The sequence below is a fragment of the Rhinopithecus bieti genome, unplaced genomic scaffold, assembly GCF_001698545.2.
Source record: "Rhinopithecus bieti isolate Rb0 unplaced genomic scaffold, ASM169854v2 scaffold_26226, whole genome shotgun sequence".
Classification (NCBI taxonomy): Eukaryota; Metazoa; Chordata; class Mammalia; order Primates; family Cercopithecidae; genus Rhinopithecus; species Rhinopithecus bieti.
Genome location: NW_016811902.1, coordinates 621936 through 637832, shown reverse-complemented (window position 1 = coordinate 637832; position 15897 = coordinate 621936). Strand labels below are relative to the sequence as shown.

The 15897-nt window shown below is 39.0% G+C and overlaps 1 protein-coding gene across 7 annotated transcripts in view; it reads left to right on the top strand.

Annotated features, from left to right (window-relative positions):
* Nucleotides 1-15897, top strand: part of PPP2R5E (protein phosphatase 2 regulatory subunit B'epsilon) — a 184125-nt gene that overhangs the window by 142962 nt on the left and 25266 nt on the right. For all 7 annotated transcript variants that reach the window (XM_017895354.1, XM_017895355.1, XM_017895353.1 and 4 more), the window contains one exon: nucleotides 15535-15665. In XM_017895354.1, coding sequence (XP_017750843.1) covers nucleotides 15535-15665 — 131 coding nt within the window. The remainder of the gene's footprint in view (nucleotides 1-15534; nucleotides 15666-15897) is intronic.

Here is a 15897-nt window from a genome sequence, read left to right as displayed (position 1 = left end):
AGCTTGATTGAAATCATCTGACTAATCAGTGCATTAACTTCCATGTTGGGAATAACCCCTGGGCGCCTGTTAGCTCCCATTTTCCAGAATACTCTGCTCATTCATGTCGGTAACCTGTAAGTTGGCCTCCTGTCCTTTTCCTGACCCTTTAGTCTGCTAATGACTTACTTCGTTCCCAGTGCCTTCTAAGAGGGGGCCTTAATTTCTTAACTGGTTCTCCTGAGATCCCTTCCTGGCCGGTTTGGTTCTGCTGGGGAGTGGGTGGGATTTTTGGGCCTTGAAGGATTGATGCTGATATTTTACCCCCTTATCCCCCATCTCACTCATTCCTCCTCCTCTTTCCCACCATGACTTAACTGTCCTTGAATTGACAGGTCCTGCCAACCTCTGCACTCTGTAGTCAGGTCTTGTTCACACCCCTGCTTGTCTTTGCATTTTTCTGAACTCCACAGTCTCCCATGGTGCCACCTGGTCCTAGGGTGTTTCTCTTGGAAACCTACATCCTTTTCCTTTTGACAAATCAGGATAACGTTTACCCTGTTTCTTTTCTTTGGGCAGATTTCTATTTTCTGTGGATTTTCAATGATCTCAAAAAAGATTCTTGGTAATCTCAGCTTAAAATTTCTTTCTTCAGTTAGACAGAATTTATTGTATCCATGAGATTTCAACTTATTTTCTGTAGCAGCTGAATATGTTCTTTGCAGTCAGTCTTCCGACTCATTCCTCTGTCAGTGAATACAAAAGCAAAATAGGAATTGAGCTGTTTTGCTATGACGTAGTGGAAAGTTAGGAAGCTTTGGGCTTGAATATTGACTTCCCTATGTATTATAAGTATTATTTTAGGAGCTGAGAATGTGAGCTATGGGGTCAGAAGAAACTGCATACAAACTCTGGCTTCTCTGCCTACTTGCAGTACGACTTTCAGCAAGTTTGTATACCCGTTATCTAAGCCTGAGTTTCCTCATTCATGACATGGGATAACAGGATAAATAAGATACTGTTAAGTAAAATAGGAGACACCTCAAAATTGACAGTTGTCAAATCTGCTTAGTTCACTTGGCAGCGTGGATACAAAGACAGGATCCCTGCCTTCAATCTTAAACAGGTGACTGAAAACCTTGGGCAGATTATTGACTACTCTGATCCTTAGTGTCTTTTTCTATAAAATTACATTAAGAGTCACCTGTCACAACAAGTCACAGCAAGTAGGCTTGTTATGAGATAAAATGAGATGACTTGTAAAAATGTCTACTGTTATCACCTATGGAGTATAGTAGTTGCTCATTAAATATTTATTCATCTTTTCACACCCCCCTCATATATTGTCTGCCCACATTGATAGAATGTATTATTTTTTTGATTCCAATAATTTTATTTTTATTTATTTATTTATTTTTGAGACAGAGTCTTGCTCTGTTGTCCAGGCTGGAGTGCAGAGGTACAATTTCAGCTCACTTCAACCTCCACCTCCCAAGTTCAAGCGATTCTTGTGCCTCAGCCACCTGAGTAGCTGGGATTACAGACGTGCACCACCATACCCAGTTAATTTTTGTTTGTTTGTTTGATTGTTTTTTTGAGGCACAGTCTTGCTCTGTCACCCAGGCTGGAGTGCAGTGGTGCAGTCTCAGCTCACTGCAACCTCCTCCTCCCGGGTTCAAGCAATTCTGCCGCCTCAGCCTCCTTGAGTAGCTGGGATTACAGGTACTCACCACCACGACTGGCTAATTTTTTGTATTTTTAGTAGAGACAGGATTTCACTATGTTGGCCAGGCTGTTCTCAAACTCCTGACCTCATGATCCTCCCGTCTCAGCCTCCCAAAGTGCTGGGATTACAGGCATGAGCCACCATGCCCGGCCCTAATTTTTTAATTTTTGGTAGAGACGTGGTTTCACCATGTTGGCCAGGCTGCTCTTGAACTCCTGTACTCAAGTGATCTGCCCACCTTGGCCTCCCAAAGTGCTGGCAATATAGGCATGAGTCGCTGTGCCTGGCTTCCAATATTAATTTTAAAATCTTCATTTTCTGAAATAGAATTTTAAAAATCTATATGAAACTTAAAGAAGGCTTGAGTAAATGCAGAAATGTGGCATATTCCTAGATGGGAAGACTATCAGAAAGATGTTCATATAATCTCCAAATTATTTCTACATTAGTACAGTTCTAATTAAAATTACAATTTTTTAAAACTTGAAACGTTTAGAGTTCATGAAATAAATTTTGAAAAGATGACTAATGATACTTATTAAATAATATACTACAAAGGAAAAGGTAAATTGATTAAAATGATATGGCGTCAGAACAGGAGAATGGAACCTAATAGTACCTTAGGTGGAGATGACCCTGCTGAGTGTGCCATAAAACTCATAAGCAGTTGTACCAAATGAATGAATACACATATGAATAGATGGCTATATACAAACGTACATTAAATTGGCATAATTGTCCTGAAGAGGAAACCGATAGTATTCTATCAGCTTAAATTTAGACCCAACAAGTCCACGAGAAACGATTAGATATGTATAAAAGATGTATATACAAAGGTCTTGAATGCACCATTGTTAATAATTATTAGAAAATTAGAAAATAACTTTTAAGTTCCTTAGTAGGAGGTAATTGAGCTGTGAACATTCGTAGAGTGAAATATTCATCAGTTTGTAAAAGAATGTGATAGACCTACTCGTGATCTATTTTAAGTGAAACATGCATTGTTATAGAACAGTATAATTTTGAGCCTGTATCTGTTATTTTAGGGAAAATAATGTTAGTATTTTTGTTTTAGTTCTTTTGTGCTGCTTTAACAAAATGCCTCAGACTGGGTAATTTACAAAGAACAGAAGTTCTGTAAGTTTATTTCTTACAGTTCTGGAGGCTGGGAAGTCCAAGATCAAGGTGCTGGCATCTAACGAGTGCCATCTTACTGTGTGTGCCCTCACGTGGTGGAAGGCAGAAGGGCGAGAGAGAGTGAACCCAGGTCCCAAATCCCCTTTTATAGTGGCATTAATCTATTTATGAGGGCAGAGCCCTTATGACCTCGACACCTACCAAAAGGCCTTACCTCCCAACACTGTTTCATTGGGGATTAAATTCCTATCACATGAAGTTTAGGGGAAACATGCAGACTATAGCAATATGCATTAATGATTTTGAAAGGAGTTCTACCAAATTGTTGTTAATTGGCTGGAAGGGGGTGATTATATGTGATGATCTTCGCTTCCTGTTTTTTAGATATCTCTGTTTTTTACATTTAAAAAATAATGAGCATATATGTTATAATCAAAAAGAATAATAAAAAATTTCATCTGCAAGTACATTCTCATTTTATTGCCTTGCAATTTTTCATAAACCTCAGCTGATTTTGTGCATTAGTCTTCCTAAGACTATTTTTGTAGGATAGCCCATTCTTTTATGCCCAGTATTCATTGCTTCCTTCCTTTCAGCATTTATATCTGCCCTTTTTAAAATCTAAAGCGTAAAGGAAAGCTTCCTGTGTTGCCTCAAGTGCCTTTTCAATACCTTGAATTTTCTTCCTCAGGAAGCGGTATAGATTGGTGGTTAAGTGTACAGACTGATTTGAATTTGGGCTCTGCCATTTTTTTGTGTTTGACCTAGGACAAGTGACATAACTACTCTGTGCCTCAGTTTCCTCATCTAGAAAGTAGATGCAAAATATCCGTAATATAATCACATTGTAAGGTTGTTTTGGAGATTTAACAACTAAATACCTATACAAGCTCTCAAAAGTATTCCCAACACTTGGTTCATATTCAGTAAACGTTAATGCTGGTGCTGTCACTAATATTTTTATTAGGATTCTTGTTTTGAGAACTTTCTTAAGCTGTGTTTTCTTTAATAGCTTCAGTCCATGAAATCATATAGTGTTAGCCTGTCATGTCTTACCTAGCACGTTATGAATTATTTGAAATCCAACTCTTATTCTAAAGATCACTGATATCCATTGGACTCTACGTACATGGTTCTTCACAGGCTGTTGGGTTCTCTTAAGATGTTACATGGGTCTCCTGTGTCTCTGGATTCTCTTCAGTTCCACACTTTCCCAACTGATTTCCTCCAATCAGTGTTGGACATAAATGTTTATTAGTGCCAGGAATGTATAATTTATAATGTGTGAAAACCAGGGATAGCTCATTTAAATCTTTACAGAGGACAGACAAATGGTACATAATGAAGTAGTGTGGGTATGACCAAAGGAGTGATGGAAACTGTGGTGATTTAGAGAGCTTAGATCCTGTTGCCAATCCACTCCCAGTAACGGTTGGTCTCTAGGTAAGTGAGCCAAGTCTTGCTGGATCTTTTGGTTTTTCAAGACAACCTGGAAAGCCATATTTTGGTAGGGCCAGACAAAACCGTCTGTTGTTTTCTTTTCTTTTTTTTTTTTTTTGAGATGAAGTCTAGCTCTGCCACCCAGGCTGGATTGCAGTGGCTTGATCTCGGCTCACTGCAACCTCTGCCTCCTGGATTGAAGTGATTCTTCTGTCTCAGTGGCCCGAGTAGCTGGGACTACAGGCGTGCGCCACCATGCCTGGGTAATTTTTTTGTGTTTTTAGTAGAGACAGGGTTTCACCATGTTGGGCAGACTGGTCTCGAACTTCTGACCTCGTGATCCGCCCCCCTCGGCCTCCCAAAGTGCTGGGATTACAGGCATGAGCCACCACACCCGGCCAACAGTCTGTCGTTTTTCATTCAAGGGTTTTGAGTGTTTTTGTTTGAAGTGTTTTATTGTTTTTTTATCCTAGAATAGTATGACTGGCTCATTTGAATTTCATTGTGATTTTTATTAAATCTAGATTTACATAACCTGTAGCATTTTTTGTGTACTCACTTAAGTGTTTGCACAAGAAAGCTGTTAGAGATATATCAAAAGATAGTCAATTCATTGCATAGTGCACTTTTGTCTGTGGTAGTGTTAATTTTAGACTTAAGTAACTTGGTTAACTGCCTTCTAGAGCTATGAGTATGTAGACTTGCCTAGGCTTATGGAACAATTTTGTCTATTATCAATAAAGATAATTTTCATCTGTATTGGGATGGTTGGGAAAATAGTTGCTTTATGATCCCCCAACCCCTTCTTTAGACCCAAATGAATTGCCAAACCTTGTATTATTTCATTGGGTGGATTATTGTGGCAAGAGTTTAGCAACATATTTCTAAAGATTGCTTTCAACTACTCTGCAAATCTGAAACAGTCAGTGGTTGCTAAGAGACATACTATTCAAGTATCCATGTAAACATATGTACTGCTGGAGATTGCTATTTAGTAATTTGTACTTCACATTTGCTGTTATATTTAGCTGAAAGGTGCTGTAATTATCATGTAAATTATGCAAATCATGCAAATCATTCAGCCTGTCCTTAAAAGTGACCTTTTGTTATTGTGTTTTTAAAAACTCAACACAAATTGGACATGAGATAAGCCAACCTGTTAAAAAATTTTTAGTTCTAGACTGAAATAAATTCCACGAGGCCTTGAATCTCAGCTCCAATACAAATGAGTTTGTATTTTCCGACCAAGTTCCTTGAATATGTCAAAATGTTTACATTTCCCTCTCACAGCCTATAGCAATAAGAGTTTAGAGCATTTATTTCTACCTGGAATTTTATGAGATAGCCGTTACCAATTATCAGTTAACAGCAGATCACCTCATCCTGTCCTGTCCAGTGTGTAACTCAAAAATCTTGTAGAAAGGGCTTTATTGCTCTGACTCCTGCATTCAGAGCCAGCTTCCTGGTTGTGTAATTTGTGCAGTTACACTGGGCCCTGTGCTTAGAAGGGCCCTGTGCTTGGTTTAGTGCTCTGCTCTTGCTGTCTTGAAACTCCTAATACTTTTTGAGCAAGGACCACTGTATGTCATTTTGCCCCACAAATTATGTAGCTAGTCCCTGCCTGCTTCCCACTAAGTGCATCATTATTTAGCACAATAGCTCTTTCTTGAATTGCTGACCAAACTGGTTGTCTTAAAAACTTAAATCATAAGGTTGTCTTGAAATAGATAGAATGCTCAAGGGGAAAAAAGTGGACTTCTTTGGTTTGTGGAAAGAATGCCTGAAATTAAATGGAGGAAAATAAAAGCGTGTGACTTGGTGGAGTTATTCATATTTGTACGCCTTACACTTTTGAAAGTTTTATATTGAATTTCCATAGGAGTCTTGGAGTCAGAATTGCCAGAAGCTTGTGATCGCAACCTTTTGATCCCTTGTCCCCATTGTCCGTTCTCAGTGGTTGCCCCATAGGTTGCTTCATTTCATACAGTGCATCCCTTGAGTCGATCTGATTCATTGGAGTCAGACTGACTACCTTTGGCTCTGGCTTCTTTGTTCTGGGCTGTTTTCTCTGTATTTGGCCAAGGTGAAAGTATGAGGAAGATAGTTTTCAGATAGTGGGAGAAAGTTGCAAACAAAGCCAGAAATGTGGACATCTGATTTGAGTGCTCTGTGGCACTTTGGATGAAAACATTTAGAATACCAATTTTATCGGTTATCTACTTGAAGATTTTTGATGTTCTCTAAAATCTTACTTTACATGGAGTAGGGCAGGGTAATTCTTTATTGTAGCAGAGAGCATCTGGGTTTTTTTGCTCGAAATCTTTTGCTCTTAATGACTTTTAAAAATAGTTTTGATAATGCCAACTTTTAAAATTCAAATATGTTTATATGGTTTTTAATGAAAAATGGCAAATCTCTTGCCTCATCCTTCTCCAAACCAGAGTCCTGTTTCCTGGAGGTAACCACATTTAAGTCTTCCAGTTGTTTCTATATATTTATTTCCATCTTTCTAAACAGCATGCTTATACTGCTATTTCTTAACTTGTCATTTTAGGTTTTATTTATGTCTGTCAACTTCCTACTGTTAAGTCATTATGTATCTCCCACTATAACTCTCTGTCTACATCCAATGTTATATCACAAAATTTGAATGAATCAGATGATAGAATGAGTACTATTTATACATGTTGTTCATTACAAGGCACATGGTTATATTCCTTTTCTTGTAGAGCCTTTTTTTTAATTTTAGGAAAATAGTTGCCTTATTTTTTACTTGCTTTCCTGTGTATTCATCACTAGTATTAAGGTATACTAGTGTATACCTTAATTCTCTGAGAGTACCATACAGCCCTTCTCAGTATGACCCACATATCAACTAATCTATCAGTTCCTTTTTTTTTTTTTCCTTGGAGACCTTCTTCTTGGAGCCCTGGTCATCCTGCTCTTATTGGCACTGGCTGCTTGCTCTGGGCCACCCACACAGTCATCCCAGCACTTCCCTTTGCTGCCCTTCTACACTGTGTCCTTACTTGTTTAACTTCTTATTTGGTGGAACATACCTTCTAGATTCTTCCTAAAAAAGCATGAATGGGATGTAAATGTTCTGAGATCATTTGTCTGAAAATGTCTTTATTCTGCCTACTTTTTTTTTTTTTTTTTTTGGGAGACAGACTCTTGCTTTGTTGCCCAGGCTGGAGTGTAGTGGCACGATCTTGGCTCACTGCAACTTCCAGCTGCTGGGATTACAGGCGCATGCCATCACACCAGGCTAATTTTTCTATTTTTAGTAGAGATGGGGTTTCATCACGTTAGCCTAGGCTGATCTCAAATTTCTGACCTCAAGTGATCAGCCCGCCTTTGGAATCCCAGCACTTCCAAAGTGCTGGGATTATAGGTGTGAGCCACTGTGCCCGGCCTGCCTACCTACTTGATTGATGTTTTGGCTAGGTGTAAATTTGGAACTTTCCCAGATGTTTTAAGGAATTGATCCATTGTTTTCCAGCTTCCAGTGTTGGTATTAAAAAGCCCTGCACCAGCTGAATGCCTTATCCTTTATAATGACGTGTCTTCTTTGTAACTTCTTTGAAATCTTCTCTTTGTCCCCACGTCCAGAAAGTGATGTGCTTTGGTGTGAGTCTTTGTTCATTTATTGTGCGGAACACTTAATGGGCCATATCTGTATTGACATTCATGACTTTTTTTTTTCCTGGAAATTGAATTGAATTATTCCTCAGATAATTTCCTTCTGTTCGTTTTCTATTTTTCTGTCTCCATGTCTTTCTAGATTGCTATTATGTATTGGATCTCTTGGTTTTTAAAATCTTCTTCTATATATTATCTCTGTTTTTTGGTTGTATGTTCAGGGGTAGATTTGCTCATTTTAATGTTCTATTGCTTCTGCTAAAATTTTTGTTATATGTTGAACTTCTGAAAGCTTTTAAAAAATGTCCTGAATATTTACCTGAATAACAGCACTCTGTTTTATTTCAAGGATCCAGCATATTTGTTTATATTTGAGGATGTTATAGTTTCCTTTTTGCAATTTTTTTGGTACTCCTAGCATGGTGCTTGTTTCCTCTGAGTTCCTTACAATTGTTTGTTGTGGTCTTTTATGTTAAAATATCTGGTGATCTTTGACTTCATAGTCATAATTACATGTTAGTCTACTGAAAAATTGCTTAGAACTTGTGTATGTTACAGTGTGCACATGTGTGTTTATATTTGCATAGTGACACTTGGCAGCTGGTGACTTTGAATGGGATAACTGGTCAGGGACCTTGCCATTTCATTAGGAAACCCTCAGCTGTTAGCATATCTGTAGGTCTTTCCTCTTGAGGCTGTCAGTTTCTTCCAAAAGGGACTTTCTGATCTTCTGACTTATATAGCATTGGGAGCCTGGTCAGGGAAGAAAGCTGGCAAATATATCCCTTTTAGGTATGCAGAGTTTTATTTCATCCCATTATTTCCAACAAGTGATTTACTTAACGTGTATGATGTCTCCAAGACTAGATACTTACTCATTCTCTCCAGACTTACATTGTAAATCGTCAGTACACTACATGGGATCTGGGGGGTCTTCTACAGACTTTCAACCAGTCCTCCTGTTTTTAGCTATTTCTCACACCCTTACCATCAAATATATCTGGTGCCTTTAGTTTCTAAGCCTTTTAAGGGTTCTGTGGAGTGAACTGGCCTGCTTCTTGTTGGCTTCCTTCCCTGCTTGCAGAATGGAAAAACACTTAGCAGACTGGAGAAAGAGGAAACCTAAGATAGTTACCTCTTGTCATCCACTTCCATCTTTGAGAAGTCTACAAATAAGTCCAAATTTTCTCTCCAGTTCCCTCTATGCCAAGGCTTTCTTCTATTCTTATTCTTTCACTGTCATTTTAGGGAGGATTCAGGAGGAGAGAGGTTCAATTCCGCTGCCCACTGGAAGACCCTTATAGCCCTTTTTCATTTCACTCTTCTCATTTCATTGTAGATTTATGAGTTCAAAGAAAGGTTATTTGGCTAAATCACTATGTAGTTTATCCCTATTTGTGAGCTTCAAGAAGGCTGGTTTCTGTAAACTTGGAGTTAAGTGTGTTGACAGGTCTGTCTTTCCTGTGTAATCACCTTGGAAATGCTCCAGCTTCTTAACTTCTTTTCTTTGACTACAAGCTGCCTGTTATATTATGGATGGCACAGTCCACTTAGGCATTTACAGGTGTGGGCGTGTATTTCTTTTTTTGTGTGGAAGTGATTGGGACTATAGATATGACTAAGCACACTCATATTATTTTGTTTTGGAAATCAGAGCTCATCCTACTCCCCCCTTTTTTGGCCTGTGCACTATTATATTTCTGTCTCATGCATCATAAAATCATCAAAAGCATGTTCTACAGAGAAGCAGAAAAATAGTTTAATACTGTAGTTCATCTTTCTTTCTCATAGAACATAATACATTTAATATTTGTGACTTTGTAAATATCTAAAGTTAGGCACCCGGCAATGCATTTTGTTTGAGAGCCTAATGAAAACGTCAGTTAAACATTTCTTGCTTAATTATTATGTATTCATTAATCTCAAGATTAAGAGTATACAAGGAAAGTTGATTCAAGTTTTGCTAATATTACACACCCTCAAACCTCCTCTTATGTTGGTTGTAAGTTATTCATTAAAGCCTTTTGAAACACTTAAAAGTAGAAACCAAATTTAAAAAATAAAACGTACAAGGTTAATTATTTCTATTAGCCTTGGAATGGGATTGGGTGGATGCGTGGACTGGGTGGGTGGATTAGAGAGCTTTTGTCATTTGGAACTTTATTATAGATAAAGAGATATTGAGTCTATATGGGGCCTTTTTTTTTTGCTAGTTGGAGCTACATGCCTTTCTTTCCTAGATAGAATGTTTTCTTGTGGAAATGTGTTAACTTGCCCATTGCCTCCCCTGATGGGCTCCACAATTGTTCTACAATGTGTATGTCCAGCAATGAGGACCATCGCTGGCACATAGAAAGAACTCAGTACGTATGTAGTTATTGTATTGCTGAATGGGCAGAGAGCGGTAGTTCACAACGTCTTCTGTTTGGATAGGTTGCTAGTAAAAGCATGTACTATTGAACCTGTGAGGAGCACTCTTACCCACTTCTAACTCCTCATTTCTTCATGGGTCGGCCTGGATGTCTCTTCCTTTAGAAGCCTTCCCTGATCACTCCACTTCTTCCAAGTACAGTAGGTGTCTGCTGTGTGTTTATACAACATCCTGAACTACTTAACATGCTGTTTATTTAATTGTTTGTATTCCCCGTTAGAATAGGCTCTGAGAAAGCAAAGACTGTATCTGTCTTGCTTATCATTGTATCCCTGACAGCTCGCCCACTGGCTGGCCCTTAATAAGCACACCATAAATGTTTACTTGAAATACTCATTTTTAAAATGAATGAATGAATGAATGAATGAATGAATGAATGATAGATGGATGGTGGATGGCATTGTGTAGCTAAAAGTTGTGTCCTGTCTGTCTACCTATTTTTGAAGACCATCCTTTAGTTTGTGTTTCCTGCCATGTTTGAGGGGCCTTTTTTGGCCCATAACTCTGTCTTTTATTTAAAGTAAAACACCAAACAAAAGCACATTCGATTATTGACCATGAAGTTTTAATTCTGCTGTCAGTCTCAACCTCATGTCTTAATCACCTGAGGTCAAACTTACATATGTCTCGATAGCCTTTTTGATGACGATGGTAGTCTGCTTTAATTTGTGTGCTATGTGCTCTTGAAATGTTTTTCTATAAAGACACTAGAACTGAATTTTGCTTTATTTCAATGATGATGAATGTAAAAAAAAAACAACTCAGTAACATTCAAACCGATTTCCAAGTTTGTTCTTCAGCCAGAGGAACTTGCACACTGACTTTTTGTAAAGGTAGCAGATATATTGTGTTGTAATTCATACACCTAAAATTCGCCATTTTAAAGTTTCCAATTTAGTGGTTTTTAGTATATTTACAGAGTCATGCAACCATCACCACAGTATCATTGTGGGATGTTTTCATCATCCCCTGAAGAAATTCAGACCCATGGGAGGCTGAAGCAGGAGAATCTCTTGAACCTGGGAGGTGGAGGTTGCAGTGAGCTGAGATAGCACCATTGCACTCCAGCCTAGTGACAGAGCAAGACTCTGTCTCAAAAAATAAATCCAGACCTATTAGTAGCCACTCCCCATTCTGCTTTCTGCCACTGTGGATTTGCCTATTCTGGTTATTTCACATACATGGAGTCACACATTGTATGGCCTTCTGTGTCTGGTTTCTTTTACTTAGCATGATGTTTGAAAGATTCATTCATGTTGTAACATATATCAGTACTTTGTTCCTTTTTATGGCTGAATAATATTCCCTGGCATCACATTTTGTTTATTAGCTGACAGATATTTGGGTTGTTTCACTTTTTAGCTGTTATGAATATTGCTCCCATGAACATTTGTGTACACATTTTTGTGTGGACATGTATTTTCGATTCTGTTGGATATATACATGAAAGTGGAATTGCTTAGTCATATAGTAACTCTGGGAGATTTGAGGAACTGCCAAACTGTTTTCCAAAATAGCTGCACCATTTTACATTCTTACCAACAATGATGAGGGTTCCAGTTTCTCCATATCCTCGCCAACACTTTTTATTATCCCTCTTTTTCATTATAGCCATCCAATGAATATCTCCTTGTTGGGTTTTCTTTTTTTTTTGTTTCCGAGGTGGAGTCTTGCTCTGTCGCCTAGGCTGGAGTACAGTGGTGCGATCTCGGCTTACTGCAAACTCTACCTCAGGTTCAAGCAATTCTTCTGCCTCAGGCTCCTGAGTAGCTGAGAATACAGGCGTGTGCCAGCACGCCTGGCTAATTTTTGTGTTTTTAGTGGAGATGGGATTTCACCATGTTGGCCAGGCTGATCTCAAACCGTGACCTTGTGATCTACCTCCTCGGCTCCCAAAGTGCTGGGATTACAGGTGTGAGCCAGGGTTTGCTTTTCTGTAATGATCAATAAAATAGAGCACTTTTCATGTGTTTATTGACCAAAATTTGTATACTTCCTTTGTGATTTAGCTGTTAAATAAAATCCTTTGTCCATTTTTAAACTGGGTTTTCTTCTTATTGTTGAGCTTTTAAAATTATTTTTTCTTGTTTTTTTTTTTTTGTTTGTTTGTTTTTGAGACAGAGTTTGTCTCTCTGCTGCCCAGACTGAAGTGCAGTGGCACGATCACGGCTCAGTTCAGTCTTGATCTCCTGAGGCTCAGGTGATCCTCCCACTTGAGCTTCCCAAATACCTGGAACTACAGGCACGTGCCACCAAGCCTGGCTAATTTTTGAATTTCTTTGAAGAGACAGGATTTTGCCATGTTGCCAAGACTGGTCTCAAACTGTTGGGCACAAGCGATCCACCCGCCTCTGCCTCCCAAAGTGCTGAGATTGTAGGTGTGAGCCACCATGCCTGACCTAAAAGTTCTTTATATATTGTGGATACTAGTCCCTTATCAGATATATGGTTTATAAATACAGTTGACCTTGAACAGTGCAGATATTAGGGGCAGTGAACCCCTGAGCAGTTGAAAAGTATATGTATAACTTGACTTTCCAGAAACTTAACTACAAATAGTCTGCTGTTGACAGGAAGCCTTACTGATAACATAAACAGTTGAAAAACACATATTTTGTATGCTATCTGTATTATATACTGTGTTCTTACAATAAAGCAAGCTAGAGAAAAGAAAATGTTAAGAAAATTATGAAGAAAAGAAAACACATTTTCTGTTCATTAATGGGAGGTAGGTCATCATAAAGATCTTCATCCTTGTGGTCTTCACGTTGCATAGGCTGAGGAGGTTGGGAGGAAGAGGAAGGGTTGGTCTTGCTGTCTCAGGGTAGCAAGAGTGGATGAAAAAAAATTTTTTTTTTTTTAATTGAGACCGAGTCTTGCTCTCTCTCCCAGGCTGGAGTGCAGTGGTGCAATCTCGGCTCACTGCAACCTCTGCCTCCCAAGTTCAAGCAGTTCTCCTGCCTCAGCCTCCTGAGTTGCTAGGATTACAGGCACCCATCACGACACCCAGCTAATTTTTGTACTTTTAATAGAGATGGGATTTCACCATGTTGGCCAGGCTGGTCTCAAACTCCTGACCTCAAGTGAACAACCTGCCTCAGCCTCCCAAAGTGCTGGGATCACAGGGGTGAGCCACCACGCCCAGCCAAGAGTGGAAGAAAATTTGCATGCAAGTGAACTTGCACAGGGTCAGCTGTGTCTTCTCCCAGTGTGTGCATTCTCTTTTCACTTTGTTGATGGTGTCCTTTGAAGCATGAATGGTTTCAGTTTGGGGGAAGTCTAATTTATTTGTTTGTTGCTTATGGTTTGGGTCATATCTAAGAAATACCACCTAATCGAGGGTTATGAAGATTTCTTCTTCTTTTTTTTTTTATAATTTAGCTCTTAATTTTAGGTTGATTTCATTTTGAGTTAATCTGAATGTATATTGTGAGGTAGAGGTTCAGCTTACTCTTTTGCATGTGGATATCCTGTTGTTCCAGCACCATTTGTTGAAAATGCTATTCTTTCCCCATTGAAATGACTTGGCATTCTTATTGAAAATCAGTTGACCATAAATGGGAGGGCTTATTTTGGGGCTCTCAATTCTATTCCCATTAATCTGTATGTCTGTCTTTATGCCAGTACCACACTGTCTTGATTACTGTATTTGGACTAAGTTTTGAAATAGAGAAGTGTGAATCTTTCAAGTTTTGTTTCCCTCAAGAGTATTTTGGCTCTTCTGGCTCTCTTGCATTTCCATATTAATTTTAGTATCAGCTTGTCAATGATACAAAAACAAAGCAGCTGGAATTTTTGATAGACATTGAGTTGAATCTGTTGTGCCCACTGGCATTTGGCTGAAACTTTAGCTTGTTACCTCTTTTGGACTAGTTGTGTGGACTTCATTTTGAGCACATAGATGTGATGTTATCAGGATTTGGTTATTAACTTTAGATTACAAATGTTTGGGAACTTAAACATGTTATCCATGGCTGGGCATGACCAATATGGTGAAACTTCGTCTCTACTAAAAATACAAAAAGTTAGCTGGGTGTGGTGGCAGGTGCCTGTAGTCTCAGCTACTTGGGAGGCTGAGAATTGCTTGCTTGAACCCAGGAGGTAGAGGTTGCAGTGAGCTGTGATCATGCCACTGCACTCCAGCCTGGGCAACAGAGCAAGACTCTGTCTCAAAAAAAAAAAAAAACTTTTTCACATATAACATACGAACAGAAATAATCAACATTCACTTCGATGACTGTTTACAGAGTGAGCACACCTACGTAACAAGAGTCTGGATCTACAAAGGACCGTGACCAGTCTCATTGAGACTTTTTGATGCTTGCTTTGATTCAGATTTTTTTCATTTTCCTGAATATTCTAGTAGAGCTGAAGGCTTATCCTTTTTTTATTTTTAAGACTGAATCTCGCACTGTCACCCAGACTGGAGTGCAATGGTGCGATCTTGGCTCACTGCAACCTCTGCCTCCCGGGTTCAAGTGATTCTCCTGTCTCAGCCTTCTGAGTAGCTGTGATTACAGGCGCCCACCACCACACGTGGCTAATTTTTGTATTTTTAGTAGAGACAGGGTTTCACCATGTTGTCCAGGCTGGTCTTAAACTCCTGACCTCAGGTAATCCACCTGCCTCAGCCACCCCAGGTGCTGGAATAACAGGCGTGAGTCACCACACCCAGTCAGCTTATTTTAACTGTGTATTTGGAATATCAGTAGGTAGCATAGTGAAGTGGTTGAGATCATGGACTTATGGCCTCAACTGCTGGGATTCAAATTCTAGCTTTACCACCTATTAGCTGTGAGACCGTGGGCACGTTTTTTAACCCTTATGTGCGCCAGTTTCCTCTTTTGTAAAAGGGGGACAAAATTACCTCATCGGGAGGATTAATATGTAGATTGCATGGAAAATTGCCTGATGATCACAGTAAGTGCCATATGTGTATTAGCTATTATTCATATTATTACTTTTATTGTTGTTATTTTGTATTTGTATTTCTTTAGTGGAATATAAGCTCCTTGTCTGACTTGTTTATCATGATATGCCCAAAAACTAGCACTGTGCCTGGCACGTAATAGATATTCAACACATTTTTGAGGAAAGAAGGAGGGGATTTTAAATAATAGAATTCCTAAATCCTTTTCTGAAACTGCCTTTGACAGCTGTAATGTCTCATTTACAACAGCTTCTGGAGCTATTTGACAGCGAAGACCCTCGGGAACGGGACTACTTAAAAACAGTCTTACACAGAATTTATGGCAAGTTTCTTGGTCTTAGAGCATTTATCCGAAAACAGATTAACAATATTTTTCTAAGGTAAGTGGAGGGTGATGGGGAATAAAGAGAAGCAAAGTTGGTGTTTTATGGAAGTATTAAGTAAATCTCAAATATCTGAAAACAGTATACTGACTTCTCTTTTTCCCTTTCTGCCTTCCTTCCTTCATTCTCCTGTCCCCTCTCCTTCCTCTCCCTCTACTCGCTTCCTCCTTCTCTCTTCCCCATCTTCTCCTCCCACCCTCTTCCTCCTCTATTCTTCTTCCTCTCCCCC